The sequence below is a fragment of the Charadrius vociferus genome, unplaced genomic scaffold, assembly GCF_000708025.1.
Source record: "Charadrius vociferus isolate BGI_N301 unplaced genomic scaffold, ASM70802v2 scaffold65, whole genome shotgun sequence".
Lineage (NCBI taxonomy): Eukaryota > Metazoa > Chordata > Aves > Charadriiformes > Charadriidae > Charadrius > Charadrius vociferus.
Genome location: NW_009649293.1, coordinates 5,367,659 through 5,381,960, shown reverse-complemented (window position 1 = coordinate 5,381,960; position 14,302 = coordinate 5,367,659). Strand labels below are relative to the sequence as shown.

At 37.4% G+C, this 14,302-nt stretch overlaps 1 protein-coding gene across 1 annotated transcript; it reads left to right on the top strand.

Moving 5' to 3' along the window:
• Positions 1 to 315: 315 nt before the first annotated feature.
• Positions 316 to 12,466, top strand: SEH1L (SEH1-like (S. cerevisiae)). Its single transcript, XM_009889085.1, has 9 exons — positions 316 to 375; positions 1,524 to 1,574; positions 2,584 to 2,730; positions 4,168 to 4,379; positions 5,658 to 5,756; positions 6,963 to 7,103; positions 7,405 to 7,562; positions 8,232 to 8,382; positions 12,000 to 12,466. The coding sequence occupies exons 1-9, from the start codon at positions 316 to 318 to the stop codon at positions 12,187 to 12,189; spliced, it is 1,209 nt and encodes a 402-aa protein (XP_009887387.1). The 3' UTR covers positions 12,190 to 12,466.
• Positions 12,467 to 14,302: the final 1,836 nt, after the last annotated feature.

The window sequence follows — 14,302 nt, the reverse complement described above, 5'->3', positions numbered from 1 at the left end:
GGCGGGCCAGGCCCGCCGGGAGGGGGAAGGCTGGTTCCCTCCCCGGCCCCGCCGCCCCGGGGCGCCAAGAGCCGCGTCCCGCCGTGTCCGCCGCTGAGGGAAGAAGCTACTGTTCCATAACGAAGCGCCGATAAGCAAAAAGGCTGAAACGTTCTGACATGTGCTCTGGCAGATGAGGGAAAACTGCAAAATACCGGGAACCTTCATTTTACATCCCTTTAGAGGATACAAAATAATGGTAGACAGAAAGTTAATTGCTTTTTCCTTTTTTTTCCTTTTTTTTTTTTTGTGTATAGTGACAAAGATTCAGGTGTCATGCAGTTAGATTTAAGAAATTTAATTTGCAGAGAGCAGTCATGTCTTTTGTTAGACCAGGTAAGTCGTTGAGAAAATTGCTTTTCCACAGAAAGCTATGTCAAATGTAGCTTGGGCTTAAAAGCAAGAGAGCAGCCCCTTCTCCCTGGTCACATATTAAAAAACAAACAAAACACCCCCACCATCCCCCAAAAGGTAAGGCAAAATCATGTCAGCCTTTGATCTGGACTGACAATGTAAAACGTGCAGCCTAAAAAGAACATTCTTAAAGATGCCAAGAGGTAGGCAGAACTCAAAAACTGTGTTCTTTAGCAGTGTAATGTTACTTTCCAATCATAACAGTATCCTTTATGAGACTCTCTTAAGAAGTTGTACTCTAACCAGAATTTTACAGCACTTGTAGAATAGCAGTGGTGTATATCTGGCCCATTCTCACGAGGCGCAGACTAGCAGTTGGGGAGGTTACGAAGTTGGACTGTGATGGTAACAAGCAAGGTTGTATTAGATATCCAGAATGGCAAAAGTGAGGTGACTTTCAGTAAAGTTACATAGTGAATGAGTAACCAACAGGAATGGATGCCAGGCTTCTACACGTTTTTCATCTGGTTACCTTCATGAATTCCTCCACAATTTTTCGGAAAAACAAAATCACGAAGATGATCAGGATGTATGGGAAATCAAGAGGAAGGAAGGTTAAGTGACTTGTGTGTGGTTATGAAACAAGGCAGGAATATTAGAAACAGAAAGAAGAACTTTTCCCCCACTAGCTTGATTTTCTTTTTGCTTCCCTGTTCTGTGTTTGGGATGATTGCTAGGAGCTGTATCAGGGTTTTGCCACTGGATCTGAGCACGTGCCGTGGTGAGGATCATGGGGGCTCTAGAGTGAAACCGAGTAGTGTACTTATGGAACAGAGTGAATTAAGTGTTGGAAAATTTTAATAATTTGTCTTCTGTGAATAACTTACTGTTTATAAATGATATACTTCATACCATAGTGCATTTTGCAGGTGTAAGCATCTTCTCGCTACTTGTAGTAGGGATATTTTCAAGGTCGAGTGAAGTGCAGTTGTGTATTGAGCCAGGTAGCAATTTCCAGATGAAAATGTTTAGTGGGCAGTGTGTATATATATATTAATGGCTGTGTTTTACAGTATTACTTAGTAAGCTTTATATACAAATTGTATGTTTGTATTTTGATTTCTCAATAGGTCTGGGACAAAAGTGAAAATGGAGATTGGCATTGCACTGCCAGCTGGAAGGTTTGTATTTATAAAAATTAACAAGTTATAATAATTTCTAGTTTGTTTCTGAAGAAACGTGCTTAGTTTTTGCTGATTTGTAGAGTAGAAATACTTTTGGTTTGTTGTAGATCCTGTATTTCTTTTGGTAAAATACTTTTTCTCTGCTTTTATAAAACACCTCTAATGCCTCTCACTTAAAGCAGAGGCTAGCATGCAGTCTTACACTATTAGTACTTAGTTATGTTGGCAGACTTTGTTATCAGTAAACATAGCAATAACTGGTGTTTAGGCAGTTGGAAAACTACCTTAATTTTTAATTAATATTTTCTTTTTGCATATTGTAAGACTTGGTGGAGAGAACGGAGAATAAAAGAAAAAGGAAGAGGTCTGTCTATTAAGTGTTACAATATCTGACCTCTTTTTTTCCTCAAAACATTTGAGAACTGTGTCATACAGATACTCTTTTTCATCAGAATATTTAGTGCATTCAGCTTCTGAATTGTCCTTAAACTTGTATTTAATAGGACCACAGAACAATAATCCCTGTAAATGGAAATGCAAGTGAAGCTTTTGAATTCCCTTTTCCTGAAAAAAGAGGTATTAGGTTGACTAGGTATGAAAGAGGAGTTTAATGTAAAAAAGGAGAGGATAAGTAATGCTCTGCGTATACTTTGGAAGGGTACAGGCAAGCTAGAAGTGAGCATGGTAATGGCTGAAAATTGAAAAAAAAGCCGTACTTTTTGTGTCAAGGCAGAATCTTAGCTTGGAACTTACGGTTTAAAGGAGTAATAAATAATGCCTTGAAATACACTTGTAATAATTACTTTTTATCCATTAACGAATAGCAACAAAACTTTGCAGTGCTTACAAATGCAACAGCTGTTGTGTAACTTTGAGCTTTAGAAAAGAACATAGTTTTCAAAGGAATGGTCTTACTGCTTCCTAGGATTTACTTCTGCTTCTACAGAAAGCTTGGACTAATACTATCAGTATGTTTCTTTATAGTGTTTGTGCTGTTATCTTGCAGACACATAGTGGATCTGTGTGGCGTGTGACTTGGGCCCATCCTGAATTTGGACAGGTCCTGGCCTCCTGCTCTTTTGATAGAACAGCAGCTGTATGGGAAGAAATAGTGGGAGAGTCAAATGATAAACTCCGAGGCCAGAGTCACTGGGTGAGATTTCAGCATATTAATTACAGTTTCTACATGTTCTCAAATAAAGAGATTTACTGTGCATCATTGATTTGTTTGCTTATCATAATGGGCTGAAGCTTTAAACTGTTTAAGTTCCAGAATTAAACAGAAGACTGAACATGAAAATTGTTCTAAATACCAAGTTACTGGACATTTCTGGTTTTGCAACATACCTTCTATTCCTGAAACAGAGAAAGCACCCTGTTCTCTGCTGTTAATGTAATGTGTTCCTGATTTTGCCTATTTTTTGTTAATTTGTGGCAGTACTCCAACATAGAGTAAGTATTTTTAAAGCATTTGGGGAAGACAGCTAAATGGCATAATTCAGGCCAATTGGTATTAATTCAATTACAATTAATTCAGGCCACTACTATTGGTGTATTGTAATAGGATGTTCTGTGGCGAACAACTTGCAGACATGAATACCCATCTACAGTAGAATTAAATTTGTGGGGTTTTTATTCCGTGAAAAAAGCTCATTTGAAACTGTGTCATGCTGTTCTTTTTCATCTTTCAAGCAACAGGTCAGGTTTTGGGGGGAAATAGTTTCCTCAGAAGTGGATTTTCTGGGTAGCACTTCATCAAGGGAATTTTAGATCTAAACAGATTATTTTGCAGTTATTCTTCATGTGTAATCTTCTATAACTCGGGATACCTGCCTCTAATGTTTTATTTTGTGTTAGTTTGCTAAAATATCTGCAGTTTTCTACTTTCTACTAAAGTTTTCTAACATTAAAATATGTACTAGTGAAAAGTTGGGTTGTCAGGACCTTCGGTGGGGTACGAAAGCTGACTTCCATGTGCAGGAGGCAGTTTTGATGCATAGTTTTCAGCGCGAACTCATACTATCTTGGCAGGAGAGGAGACAATTTGAAAAAGAAAAGTTTACAGTTTTTTCCTCTTTCAACCTAACTAATCTTCCTGTCAAATGGCTGCTGTAGTCACCTATTCCCTTATCAGAAATACTTGTTTTGATGCTTCTGTTATAAAATGCTTTGTGGTAAACTTCAGCAGCACTGAAATTAGAAAGCGCTGTTGCTAGGTATCACAGTTAATATTGTCACCAGTATGAATGGTTTCAAACTGCCTGTGGTCATTATTCTTGTATTTAATACTTATGTTACGTGTTGTTTGTTTTTTTTTTTTCTGAAGAGCATAATCTTAACAACTCTTTTTGGTATCAGAACTTTGATACCCCTGTGAGTATATCTCTTGATGCTTGAAATTGCATCAGTGCAATGATTTGTCATTTCTCCAATTCATTGGTGTATAAAGATTATTTTTTTGTTTAGTTTTTGGTGGAAGAGGTCAGTGATCCGATGAAATGGTATTGTCAAAATTTCATTAGCAGTCTTTAGGGAATAAATTTTTGATGGAAATTTCTTGCATTTTTTTCAAGAATTTCTGCCTTTGCAGGTAAAGAGGACCACTCTGGTAGACAGTAGGACATCTGTTACAGATGTGAAGTTTGCACCCAAGCATATGGGTCTTATGTTAGCAACCTGTTCAGCAGATGGAGTTGTAAGGATTTATGAAGCTCCAGATGTGATGAATCTCAGTCAGTGGTCACTGCAGCATGAAATCTCATGTAAGCTAAGCTGCAGTTGTATTTCGTGGAATCCTTCAAGGTATGTTACTAAAACTGTATGTTTTGTTTTATGACTGTTTAAGCAGAAGAACCAAAAAGTTAGTTCTGAAATTTTGTAGAATAAATCCTAAAACATGCATGGAGAAGACTGAATGTACATTACTTAGATCTGAAAGAAAGCTGCTAACATTTCTTCTAATATAGCAAGTTTGGCAGAGTCAGAGAAGTGTTACAAAAAGTCCTCATGTGCTCTGTGAGGAAATATTCCCAGCTTAACTATTTCTAACAAGTATGAGCTAAAGAGCTACAGAGTACTCTTTATTTTTCCCATAAAACTTAACTTGAATTTTCCCAAGAGAAAGTGCTTATAAAGGGACAATTCCTGTCTCTTTCTTCTTTCCTTAAGTAAGATGATGTAATAGGTAATAATTTTTACCACCCTAACAAGGACAAGCACCCTTGCCAGTGTAACAGAGTGTTAGGAACGACAAGAGCCTTGCTAGCACGAATACAAAGCCTCCGAGTTGTTCTTTTAGTTGTATCCTCAGGGGCTCAATGAAACCTGCCTGAACAGGAAGGAATCAGAGAGACATTTGGTTGGGTAGTCCCTAGCCAGAAGAACACATACAAGCAGAGGTTCTCCTTTGCTTCCCATCTCACATCCTCCCCCAGCAATAACAGGAAGGGAAAAACCATTCAGGGCTGAACTGCTTTGGATTCTGTTTGTCCAGAAGCACTTAATGACTTTGCCTGTAGGCATAGTTGTCTGTGTCCTGCTGATCCAGTTATTCTCCTATTCATTAGTAGCAGTCTGTGCTGAAGGCTCAGAGTACAGGCTTTCACTTTAATGCATAGGATGGGGTTAAAAGTTGATTTAAAAAATAGAACTCATCTGCATTTAACTTTGGTAATCTGTCTTCCAAAACGTGAATGAAATCCGACTAAACCAATTATTGAAAGTACTGCAAAGAACACGGACTGTGCCATGAAACATGTGGCAAATACTTGACTGGAAATGCATATATAAAATCAGTCCTATTCTCTGGGACCATCACCTTGAATCGCCAAATAGTGTTCCCTACTTATTTCACCTTAGCGGGTGTGTATAGTGGCCTTGCCAAACAACCGAATGGAGATTGTACAGGTAACTGTAAATGAACTTACTCATGTTTCCTTGTGGTTCTATTCCCCCTTGTGATATTTCTTTTGTTACTGTTTTATTTTATTTATAGATAATGTGTCTGAAATTTAAAAATGGCTTGGTGTACTTTCTGTGAAATAATTTATAAATGTAACAGTGTTTATTTTCACCTTTCAGCTCTCGAGCACATTCTCCAATGATAGCTGTAGGAAGTGATGACAACAGTCCAAATATATTGGCTAAGGTTCAAATTTATGAATATAACGAAAATACCAGGTATGCTAAATGACAATCTAGAACACTTGTGGGATCTTAAAGCAGTTTGTAATATATGGCCTTTTATTTTATTCCTGTCATTAGATGTAGAGTGGAGTAGTAAATAATAATACCTTAATTCTGTCTCTGAGCCGCTGGATGGGAAAGGAGAGGAAGACCTAATACCAGGTATGCTAAATGACAATCTAGAACACTTGTGGGATCTTAAAGCAGTTTGTAATATATGGCCTTTTATTTTATTCCTGTCATTAGATGTAGAGTGGAGTAGTAAATAATAATACCTTAATTCTGTCTCTGAGCCGCTGGATGGGAAAGGAGAGGAAGACCTCAGAATGGTGACTGTGTTAACAGACATAATTTTGTTCTATCTTAGTCCACAAATGCCAGTGTTCTTAGCAGTATTTTAAAGGGAGAATTATTGTTTCTGCTTCTACTAATTTATGTGCTTATTTTGCACAAGGAATTAATAGAGTAAAGTTGAAATTTGAACTGTGTTGCGGTAGGCACTGTTTTGTTCAAGATGACCTTAAAATGCTTTTAAAAGCATGTTTATAATGACAGAAAGTCCTGTGAATTACTAGCGTTCTGTAAAAGTTCAGTTTGTACAGTTAATTCGCAACTAGAAAAGGCCAGGAAGCATGTGCACAACCACTTTTAATTAAACAATGACAGAGAACTTATGTTTTATGCAGCGTGATTGGTGTGGGAAGGTGTTTTCTGGATTTATGTCAGGCTTCAGACAATGTTCTGTCCATTACCAATAAAGGAAAGTCATAACTTATCTGGTGGTAAATAGAAAATGGAATACATGTTTATCATGCAGTGAAGGAGGCAGACAGCGGTCTGCTTACAAGCGCAGAAAATTTAGTGTGTTACTGAGACATAAATTCCCTTTAGATTTGTGAATGGAAGCGTGTTTTTATTTCCCTCTTCCGACTGTAAACAAAAATGTTCTTTGTACTGGAATCTTTGCTTTGTTGTATCATTTAGCATACTGTTGTTAGTTACTGTATGTGGTGTATTCAGTTTCTAAAGAAATCAGGTTGGAATTATCACTTTAAATTTATGTTATGAAAATATTTTTAGTTTTGCAAGTCTTGTCATGTATGCTAACCCCTTTTCCCGCGTTCCACTATGACTGATTTATATAAATTGCACCACTGGCAATTTTGATGGCAGTAAAAGTTAATATTTTATGTTGTACAGGAAATATGCAAAAGCAGAAGCTCTGATGACAGTCACAGATCCTGTACATGATATTGCATTTGCTCCAAATCTGGGAAGATCCTTCCACATATTAGCTGTAGCAACCAAAGATGTACGAATTTTCACACTAAAACCTCTAAGGTGAGCTTAAAAGGAAGTTAGTTTGGTATGATGTGGTACACACTATATAGTCTTATTTTAATAGTATCTGCAAAGCAAAAGTAGTAACTTAATGTATGCAGGATTGTTTTTTAGCAGCTTGATTTTTAAGATTACAAGATTGTGAGCAATTCTATGCTTTTGCCTGAATACCTCTTAATACACCTAATCTAGTAACAATTGTTACATAAACTCCTTGAAAAATGTACTCCTTTTTGTCGTCATGTTCGAGCCCAGACCTGTGAACAGTTGTGTGCATAACTGTCACTTTTCTCTTAAACAGGAAAGAATTGACTTCATCTGGAGGATTAACCAAATTTGAAATTCATATTGTAGCACAGTTTGATAATCACAACTCCCAGGTGTGGCGAGTGAGCTGGAATATTACAGGCACAGTGCTTGCCTCCTCTGGTGATGATGGCTGCGTTAGGCTCTGGAAGGGTAAGGTCACCCACCTGAAATACATTAGCATTGAGGTGTGCTGAATATACTTAAGAAACTTTACTCAAAAAATAGTTTTGGATTAAAAGTTAATTTTAGATTGGCGAATGTTATATTTTTGTATTTCTGTTTACATTTCAGAAAAAGGGAATAACTGTCTGTGCTGGAATACTTGCATGACTTATGCTGCTGTGAATAGTTGTTACTGTACCCTTAAATTCTTTCACCAGACTAGAATTATGTAAAGTTGTCATTTTTAAAATTAACATATGTACTGCATTACTATCTTTGCCTGCTGTCAAAACCAGAAAATAGACATTCAAGCACAGCGTTCAGGCAAACTGGCTTTTTTCTGTTTAAATTTCCAAAAGCAGTAAAAAAACCCCCAGTGGTAGTTTCCTCATCCATTCTCATTTGTTCCTCAGTATTTTAATAAAGGAAACTTGTTTTTGCTACTGAACAAAACTGAGTTTTAAATCGTGGATAGGCAGAGAATGTCAGATAAAGGGAGATAAAGGGCCAGATCCTCAACTGTTTGGAATTTATATATTGGTATTGAAGTTCAATTCTAATTCTTACCAGGTGCGTAGCAGTTGAAACATCATAGTTGTATAAAATGCTGAGCTTCAGAAGGGAAACTAACAGGTTTTATTGTATCTATGTTTGCAGCTAATTACATGGACAACTGGAAGTGTACCGGTATACTCAAAGGTAACGGGAGTCCGGTGAATGGTAGTTCTCAGCAGGGAATTTTTAATGCCTCTCTAGGTTCAGCCAATACAAGTCTACAGAATTCACTAAATGGATCATCTGCCAGCAGGTAGGTTAATTAGTAGAGAGACTGAATTTGTCTCTTCTCTGAATTTCACTGAGCTTTCATGTTTGTTTTATAATATTTTCTTAAGTACAATGTAATTTATTGCATGAATACTTCTACAAGCTCTTCTAGTTTTGCTCTGTGATGGTGTCTGTTATGCCAGTGTTAAGAGGAACATGAACAAACCCCTAAGCCGTACTGAATCATTCTGTATAAATAAGCAATGTAAACAACTATTTTCACTTTTAGTCCTTTCACATTAGTAAAAGTAACTTTCCTGAAATAGTTTCAAACAAAGAGAAACTTCATCCTACTGCTGTGTAACTGCCTTTTTGTTGTAGATGCATGTTTAAAAGTGAAGCAAAAATGCCAGCAACAAATTCTGTTTTTCACTGGGATAATGTAGCAGAAAGGAAGGAGGAAAAGATACTTCATAATGTATGGTTTCAAGAATCATATACTAGTGTTAGTTTACTTGCATTTTTGCAGGTGTAACATCAATTGAATAAAAGTTTTGTTTTTTTAATCTTCCTCCTATGGCATTCTTATAGCAGATTAATTTGCTTTCTCTGTTATGTTTTTGTTCTGTATTAATTGCTGTTTAATAGGTAAATTTAACTGCCTCTTCTGGAAAACATTTTAATTTGTGCAGACTGAAATCTAGAAATACGCTGAGCCCCGCATTTGTATGGTTGAGTGTTTACAGTCAGCTTTACAGAATGTGGCCTATGTAAGGACTAGATGTGGCCAAATTCCATAGCAGCAGCTTCCAAGTTCTGTGGCCACCTTTATTTTTTTCAAAATAGCTTCCATTTCCATACGTGTGCAGCTACTGATACAGCTTTTTTCAGTTTAAAATGCTCATCTGTAAAGTACTATGACAGTTTGCTTTTGGAGAGTAGCCTTCACCCCCCTTTCAGCAGTCAGTCCTGAACGGCAGTTCTGGCTTCAAATTCCTGAGCTGTGTTGAACAGAGAAGGGCTTTCATGTTTTTCTCACAAGATAAATGGGAAAGCAAGAGGTGGTAATGGACCAAGTCTCCAGCAAGAAAGGAGGCCAAGATGATACTGGTTATCTGGTTCCAGGTGCTACTTACAGTGTAGCAAAAAAATGCTGAAATGCAGTCCTGACTTGGAAATGGGATATCCAAAGCTATGTAACCGTATTTGCTGGGGCTCCTATAGGTAAATACAGGCTATTTTATACCTCTTTAGCATAGAGTGTGGTTTCACAATCTCCTTATCTAAGACTGTGCTGCTGCCAGCAAGACTACCCTGCCCTACCCCATTGGTTGTTGTTCTCCTCTCCCTGAAGTTGGTAGTAAGCCCTTGTGAAACTGAAACTTCTAGCATTATGTTAGATTCCCTCCATTGCTCTGCATTTTGAAAGTGTGGTTTTTTTTTTTTTTTGTTTTGTTTTTTTAATAAATTATTCTCGGCTCCGATTTGGAATTGACATTCTGTTACAGAGTTAAGTCTGTGGCTGTGGAATTTCAAAATGTATGGTGTCTTGTCCTACGATTGAGCCTTACTATAAAAAAGATGCACTTAACTATGTGTTTTCTTTCGTAATCACATTGGTTTGAATTGCATAAGCACAGCTTTCTAGCTTTTGTTTTAGTGTGTTAACACTGACAATAAAGATTTACGTACTGACATTTGACTAAATTGGTATGCTACACAGAATTTATTTTGTCTGTGACGGTATATGTTATATTTCAGAGTGTATAGATTTAAACACTTAAAAGAGTTAAAGCATAGGCAGATCTGGAAAACTTTGTTAAAGCATGATCACCAAACTGGATTTGTAATGAAAATAGTGTCAGAATAGATGATGTAGATTGTTGGAAAATAAGTCAGTAGGGCTATATTGTTATGTTGATGTAATTGTGTGTCTAGATTTATGATACAATTTCCATTCTCCATTTGTATTATGTCCTTTTTAACAGAAAGCAGAGCTGATACCAAGCTAACTGGAGTAACTTTGGTGTTTTGCTGCTTGTTGCATGCCCACAGGAATGGAAAGCGAACTCCTTTTTCCCCTCCCCAACGCCGTTTGACCTCTCCCAAGACACCAGCAGCCTGCTAACTACTAAATGCTATTCAAAAAGCCTTTTTAAAACACGTTGTGTATGTTTATTTTGTACTAGCCCGGACAGTTTGATACTGTTGGAACTCCTGATAGAAAAATACTTGGAGAGGCTTCTTGTTTGGAAAAAAACCCCACAAACAAACAACAACCCAACCCCCCCAAACTTCCATCAAAAGATATTTTATTTGAAAGCTTGTCAAATTAAAAGACTAGTTCATGATGAAAAATGAGAATTTTTGTCCTTGATTGTGGTGGGAGGAGGGAAGTGACTATTAAAATAACTTTCATTGAAATTGTTTTGATAACTAATTTGTTTTGCATTTCATAGCATTCAGCATTTGATTAAGATTCCTAAACATCACAAGTTTGTAACTGCTTTGTAATATACAAAACTGTTAGTTTTAAAGGAATAAGAAAACTGTGTTTTGACAATTGTACAGGCGATAGCTTTTAATAGTTTGGTATTGCTTTACTTATACCTTAGTACAACTTCAAATCAATGTTTTGTAAGTACTGTCATACTTTCATCATTCTAAGAGAAGTACTTTTTGTGATACGTACTTGTACATTCCCGTGGTAATACCATGAAGTAACTAAAATTCTCTAAGCATAGTATCCTAAAAAACGCAAACGCTTGAGCCATACAAAGATTGAAACCAAATTGCAGCTTGTTGTGAATTGCCCCATAATTTCATTAGTTGTATAGCTGTTCCTTTATGTAAGTCCACAGAACTGTAAACAAGACAGAAAACTTCTGTAGGTATCTGATATACTAAAATGCACAAGTATTACGGGTAAGTTCTAATAAAAACAGCAGAAAAAATACATGAAGTGGCATAATTCTGAGTCTTGTATTCACCAGGAATCTTAAAAGTTACTCTGAGGATTTTGCAGAAAGATGTAAATACATACAAAGACTGTATTTCACTGAAAGTAGTTATTCTCTGTAAATGTATAATATGAAACCTAAAGTATTGTAAAAACAATGATGTTTTTACGTCTATTCTAGAAGTGCTGTGGAGTTAATCTGAATTAGATGCATATGCAGAAAATGTACTTGGATAATATTTAATGTATATTTTGTGAAACAAATGAAGCGTTACTAAAGGCTCTGTTAACAAAAGGCAGGAATTCTGGGAGAATGAAAGCCTGTTAATAGCTGTACTACAACAGCCTTTTGATTTCCAAAGCAGTCTGTTCTTTTGTAAAAATGTATACTAGGATTATTATTATGGTATTCTTTTCTATGAATCTCAGTGGAAAAGACTATTAATTTTCCTTTAAAGAACAGTTTCCAGATTTGTCTTGTTTTGAATTACAAGCCTTGATTTCTGCTATTATGTTTTATTGGTTTTGGCATGGATATACTAAAGCCTTTTTTTTTTCCAGCATGTCTTTTCTCCCCTTTGGTTCTCCTTGTATTTACTACCTTTCTCTTTTTCTTTTTTTGTTTGTGTTTTTTTTTTGTTTTGATTTGATTTGATTTGTTTTTTTGTTTTGGTGTTTTGTTCCTTTCTTAATTGTTTCAGGTATTTCTTTCCCCCTCTGGATTCCCCACGGGCTGGATCGAGATGGTCCAGTCATGCCCAGCTCCTTCCTCCTCCTCCTCTGATAGAGCACTCTTGTGATGCTGACACTGCCAACCTCCAGTATCCTCACCCTCGCAGACGATGTGTATCTCGGCCTCTTAATCTATTACCTGAGAATGAAGGGGTTTAACATGTTACTTTAAATAAACTCTGAAGGGCCTTATTCTGGTGTTTGTGAATGCTTCCATTTCTGGCTGCCTTTGTATTTCTTCTCTTGTACAGAAGACTTTAAAAAAAATTTGGGAACTTCATGCATGTTTTGCAAAACAAACTACAACATTTGGAACATGTTTTTTATGTTTGTGTATCAAAGGAACGTTTTATTCTGTACCCTTTGCACTATGGCAACATATACAAACAGTATCAACCATGAGCTATTTAGGGAGTAGCTGACTTCAATGTGCCTGTCCTCTTTTTCTTCTTTTTTTTTTTTTTCCCCTCCAATCAGTTTAATATGGTCTTGAATTTTTGTATATTGCACTGACAAATGTGAAATACATTCTCAATCATGCCTTCAAGAAGTTGTTGAGTAACTAAAGGATGATATTGGATCAACTGGTAAAAGGAAGAAAAAACCATTCCTGTGTATACTGCAGCAAAAGTTTGGAGTGTTTGGTTACTTAAAAATTTTCCATCTTGCTGTACAAATATTTAAATTTTATAATTGTGGTTGACTAATAAACTTATTGTAAAATGTTTGTATCAGTATGCTTTTTCTTGTAATTGTGTGTGTGGGTTTTTTTGGTGTGTGTTTTTTTTTTTTTTTTTTTTTTTTTTTTTTTACCAGGCTTGTCATCAAGGAGCTTATTTGATTTGGGTGTCTATTCTCATGGCTTTGCTTTTGTGAAGTCATGTGCCATTCTGGATGCGCAGTTGTATATTACATTTTTCTACCACAGGGTCTGCTCTGACTTTTCTCAAGGGTGTGTTGAAGGTCTGCGGAGACTACTAGAGTTGTTGGATTTAAAATTATCTCATAATTCCTTTCCAGTGATAGAATAATTCACTTAAAAACATTTTGAAGTAATAGTACTGACTTAACAGCCTCCTTTGTTGATGTGTCAGCAGCGGGACATCCTTGCTGTGGATCAGCGTGCTGGCATTGCCGCCGGCTTCGGCTGCTGTGAGACAGGTGGGAGGATAAAACTGGACAATGACTCCATGATATCACTAGGGAGTAGCACTGCTGGGCAGGAGGTAATTGCTGAGCTTGTTCAGCAGAGAGAGGGTGAGGAAGGATAAAGATGGGCTCTGCACAGCAGAAACCCAAAGTGTAATCATGTGCTTATGCTATGTCCTGGACCAGACCATTAGTGTAAGGTAATGGAGAGGGCAACCTGCATTCTTCAAGCAAGTTCCTTTGGGTTTTATTTCTGTTCTGAAAACTAGTTGCTCAGATGCTGTATTTTTGCTCAGATACACCACGTTTGTTTCTTGATTTATCTTTGAGGAATCTAGCTTTAATTAAGTGAAAAAACATGAGAGGTAACAAGAGTGTTCTGGAGCGCTTGCTGACCATCTGTGGAGGGAGGCTCTTGGTATTTTTCAGTCATCAGGAACAGAACTGTGGGGGGAAAAAAAGTTTTAGTAAAAGCAGGTACTCAAGACCTTTTTACCAAAATGTTAACTTTTATAAAACCATGCCATACTTTGTATGGCAAACAACAATGTTACAGGATTAAAAGATAAGGCTTACATGGGGGTAGGAAGTAACAATATTCCTCTGTGGGAGAAGGAGTTATTAAAAAAAGAAAAAAAAAAAGAAGAGCGATCAAAACTATTAGACAGGGATTAATTCCTAAAATAACAAACGGTTTCTGGGTACGCAAGCAGAAGAATACACTTTTGAAGGTTTAAGCCACTGGCAGAATTTCTGTCTTAACCCTTTAAAAGGTCACTCCCTTCAATACAGTAATTGATCTTACCGCACTTCTACTTGTACCAGGAAAAAACTCCATAGAACTCCTAAGGCGCCTTTCCTTCCTAAGTAGCCACCGTCCTCTTCCCGGAACCTCCCCGGTCACAGCCGCCCCGCCGCCTCACTGCCTAACGGACGACGGCCCCCTCCGGAGGGCGGGGCCGGGCGGGGCCGCGCGCCCTTCGTCCAATCAGCGTCCCCCTTTCTCGTCTCTCTCTTCCCCCGCCTCGCCCGCCCAAACTTTTTTCTTCCTTGCCGTGCCCCGGCCGGCCAATCGCCGGCTCTGGCTGGGGCTCGCCCATTGGCTGGCGGAGGGACGGGGGCG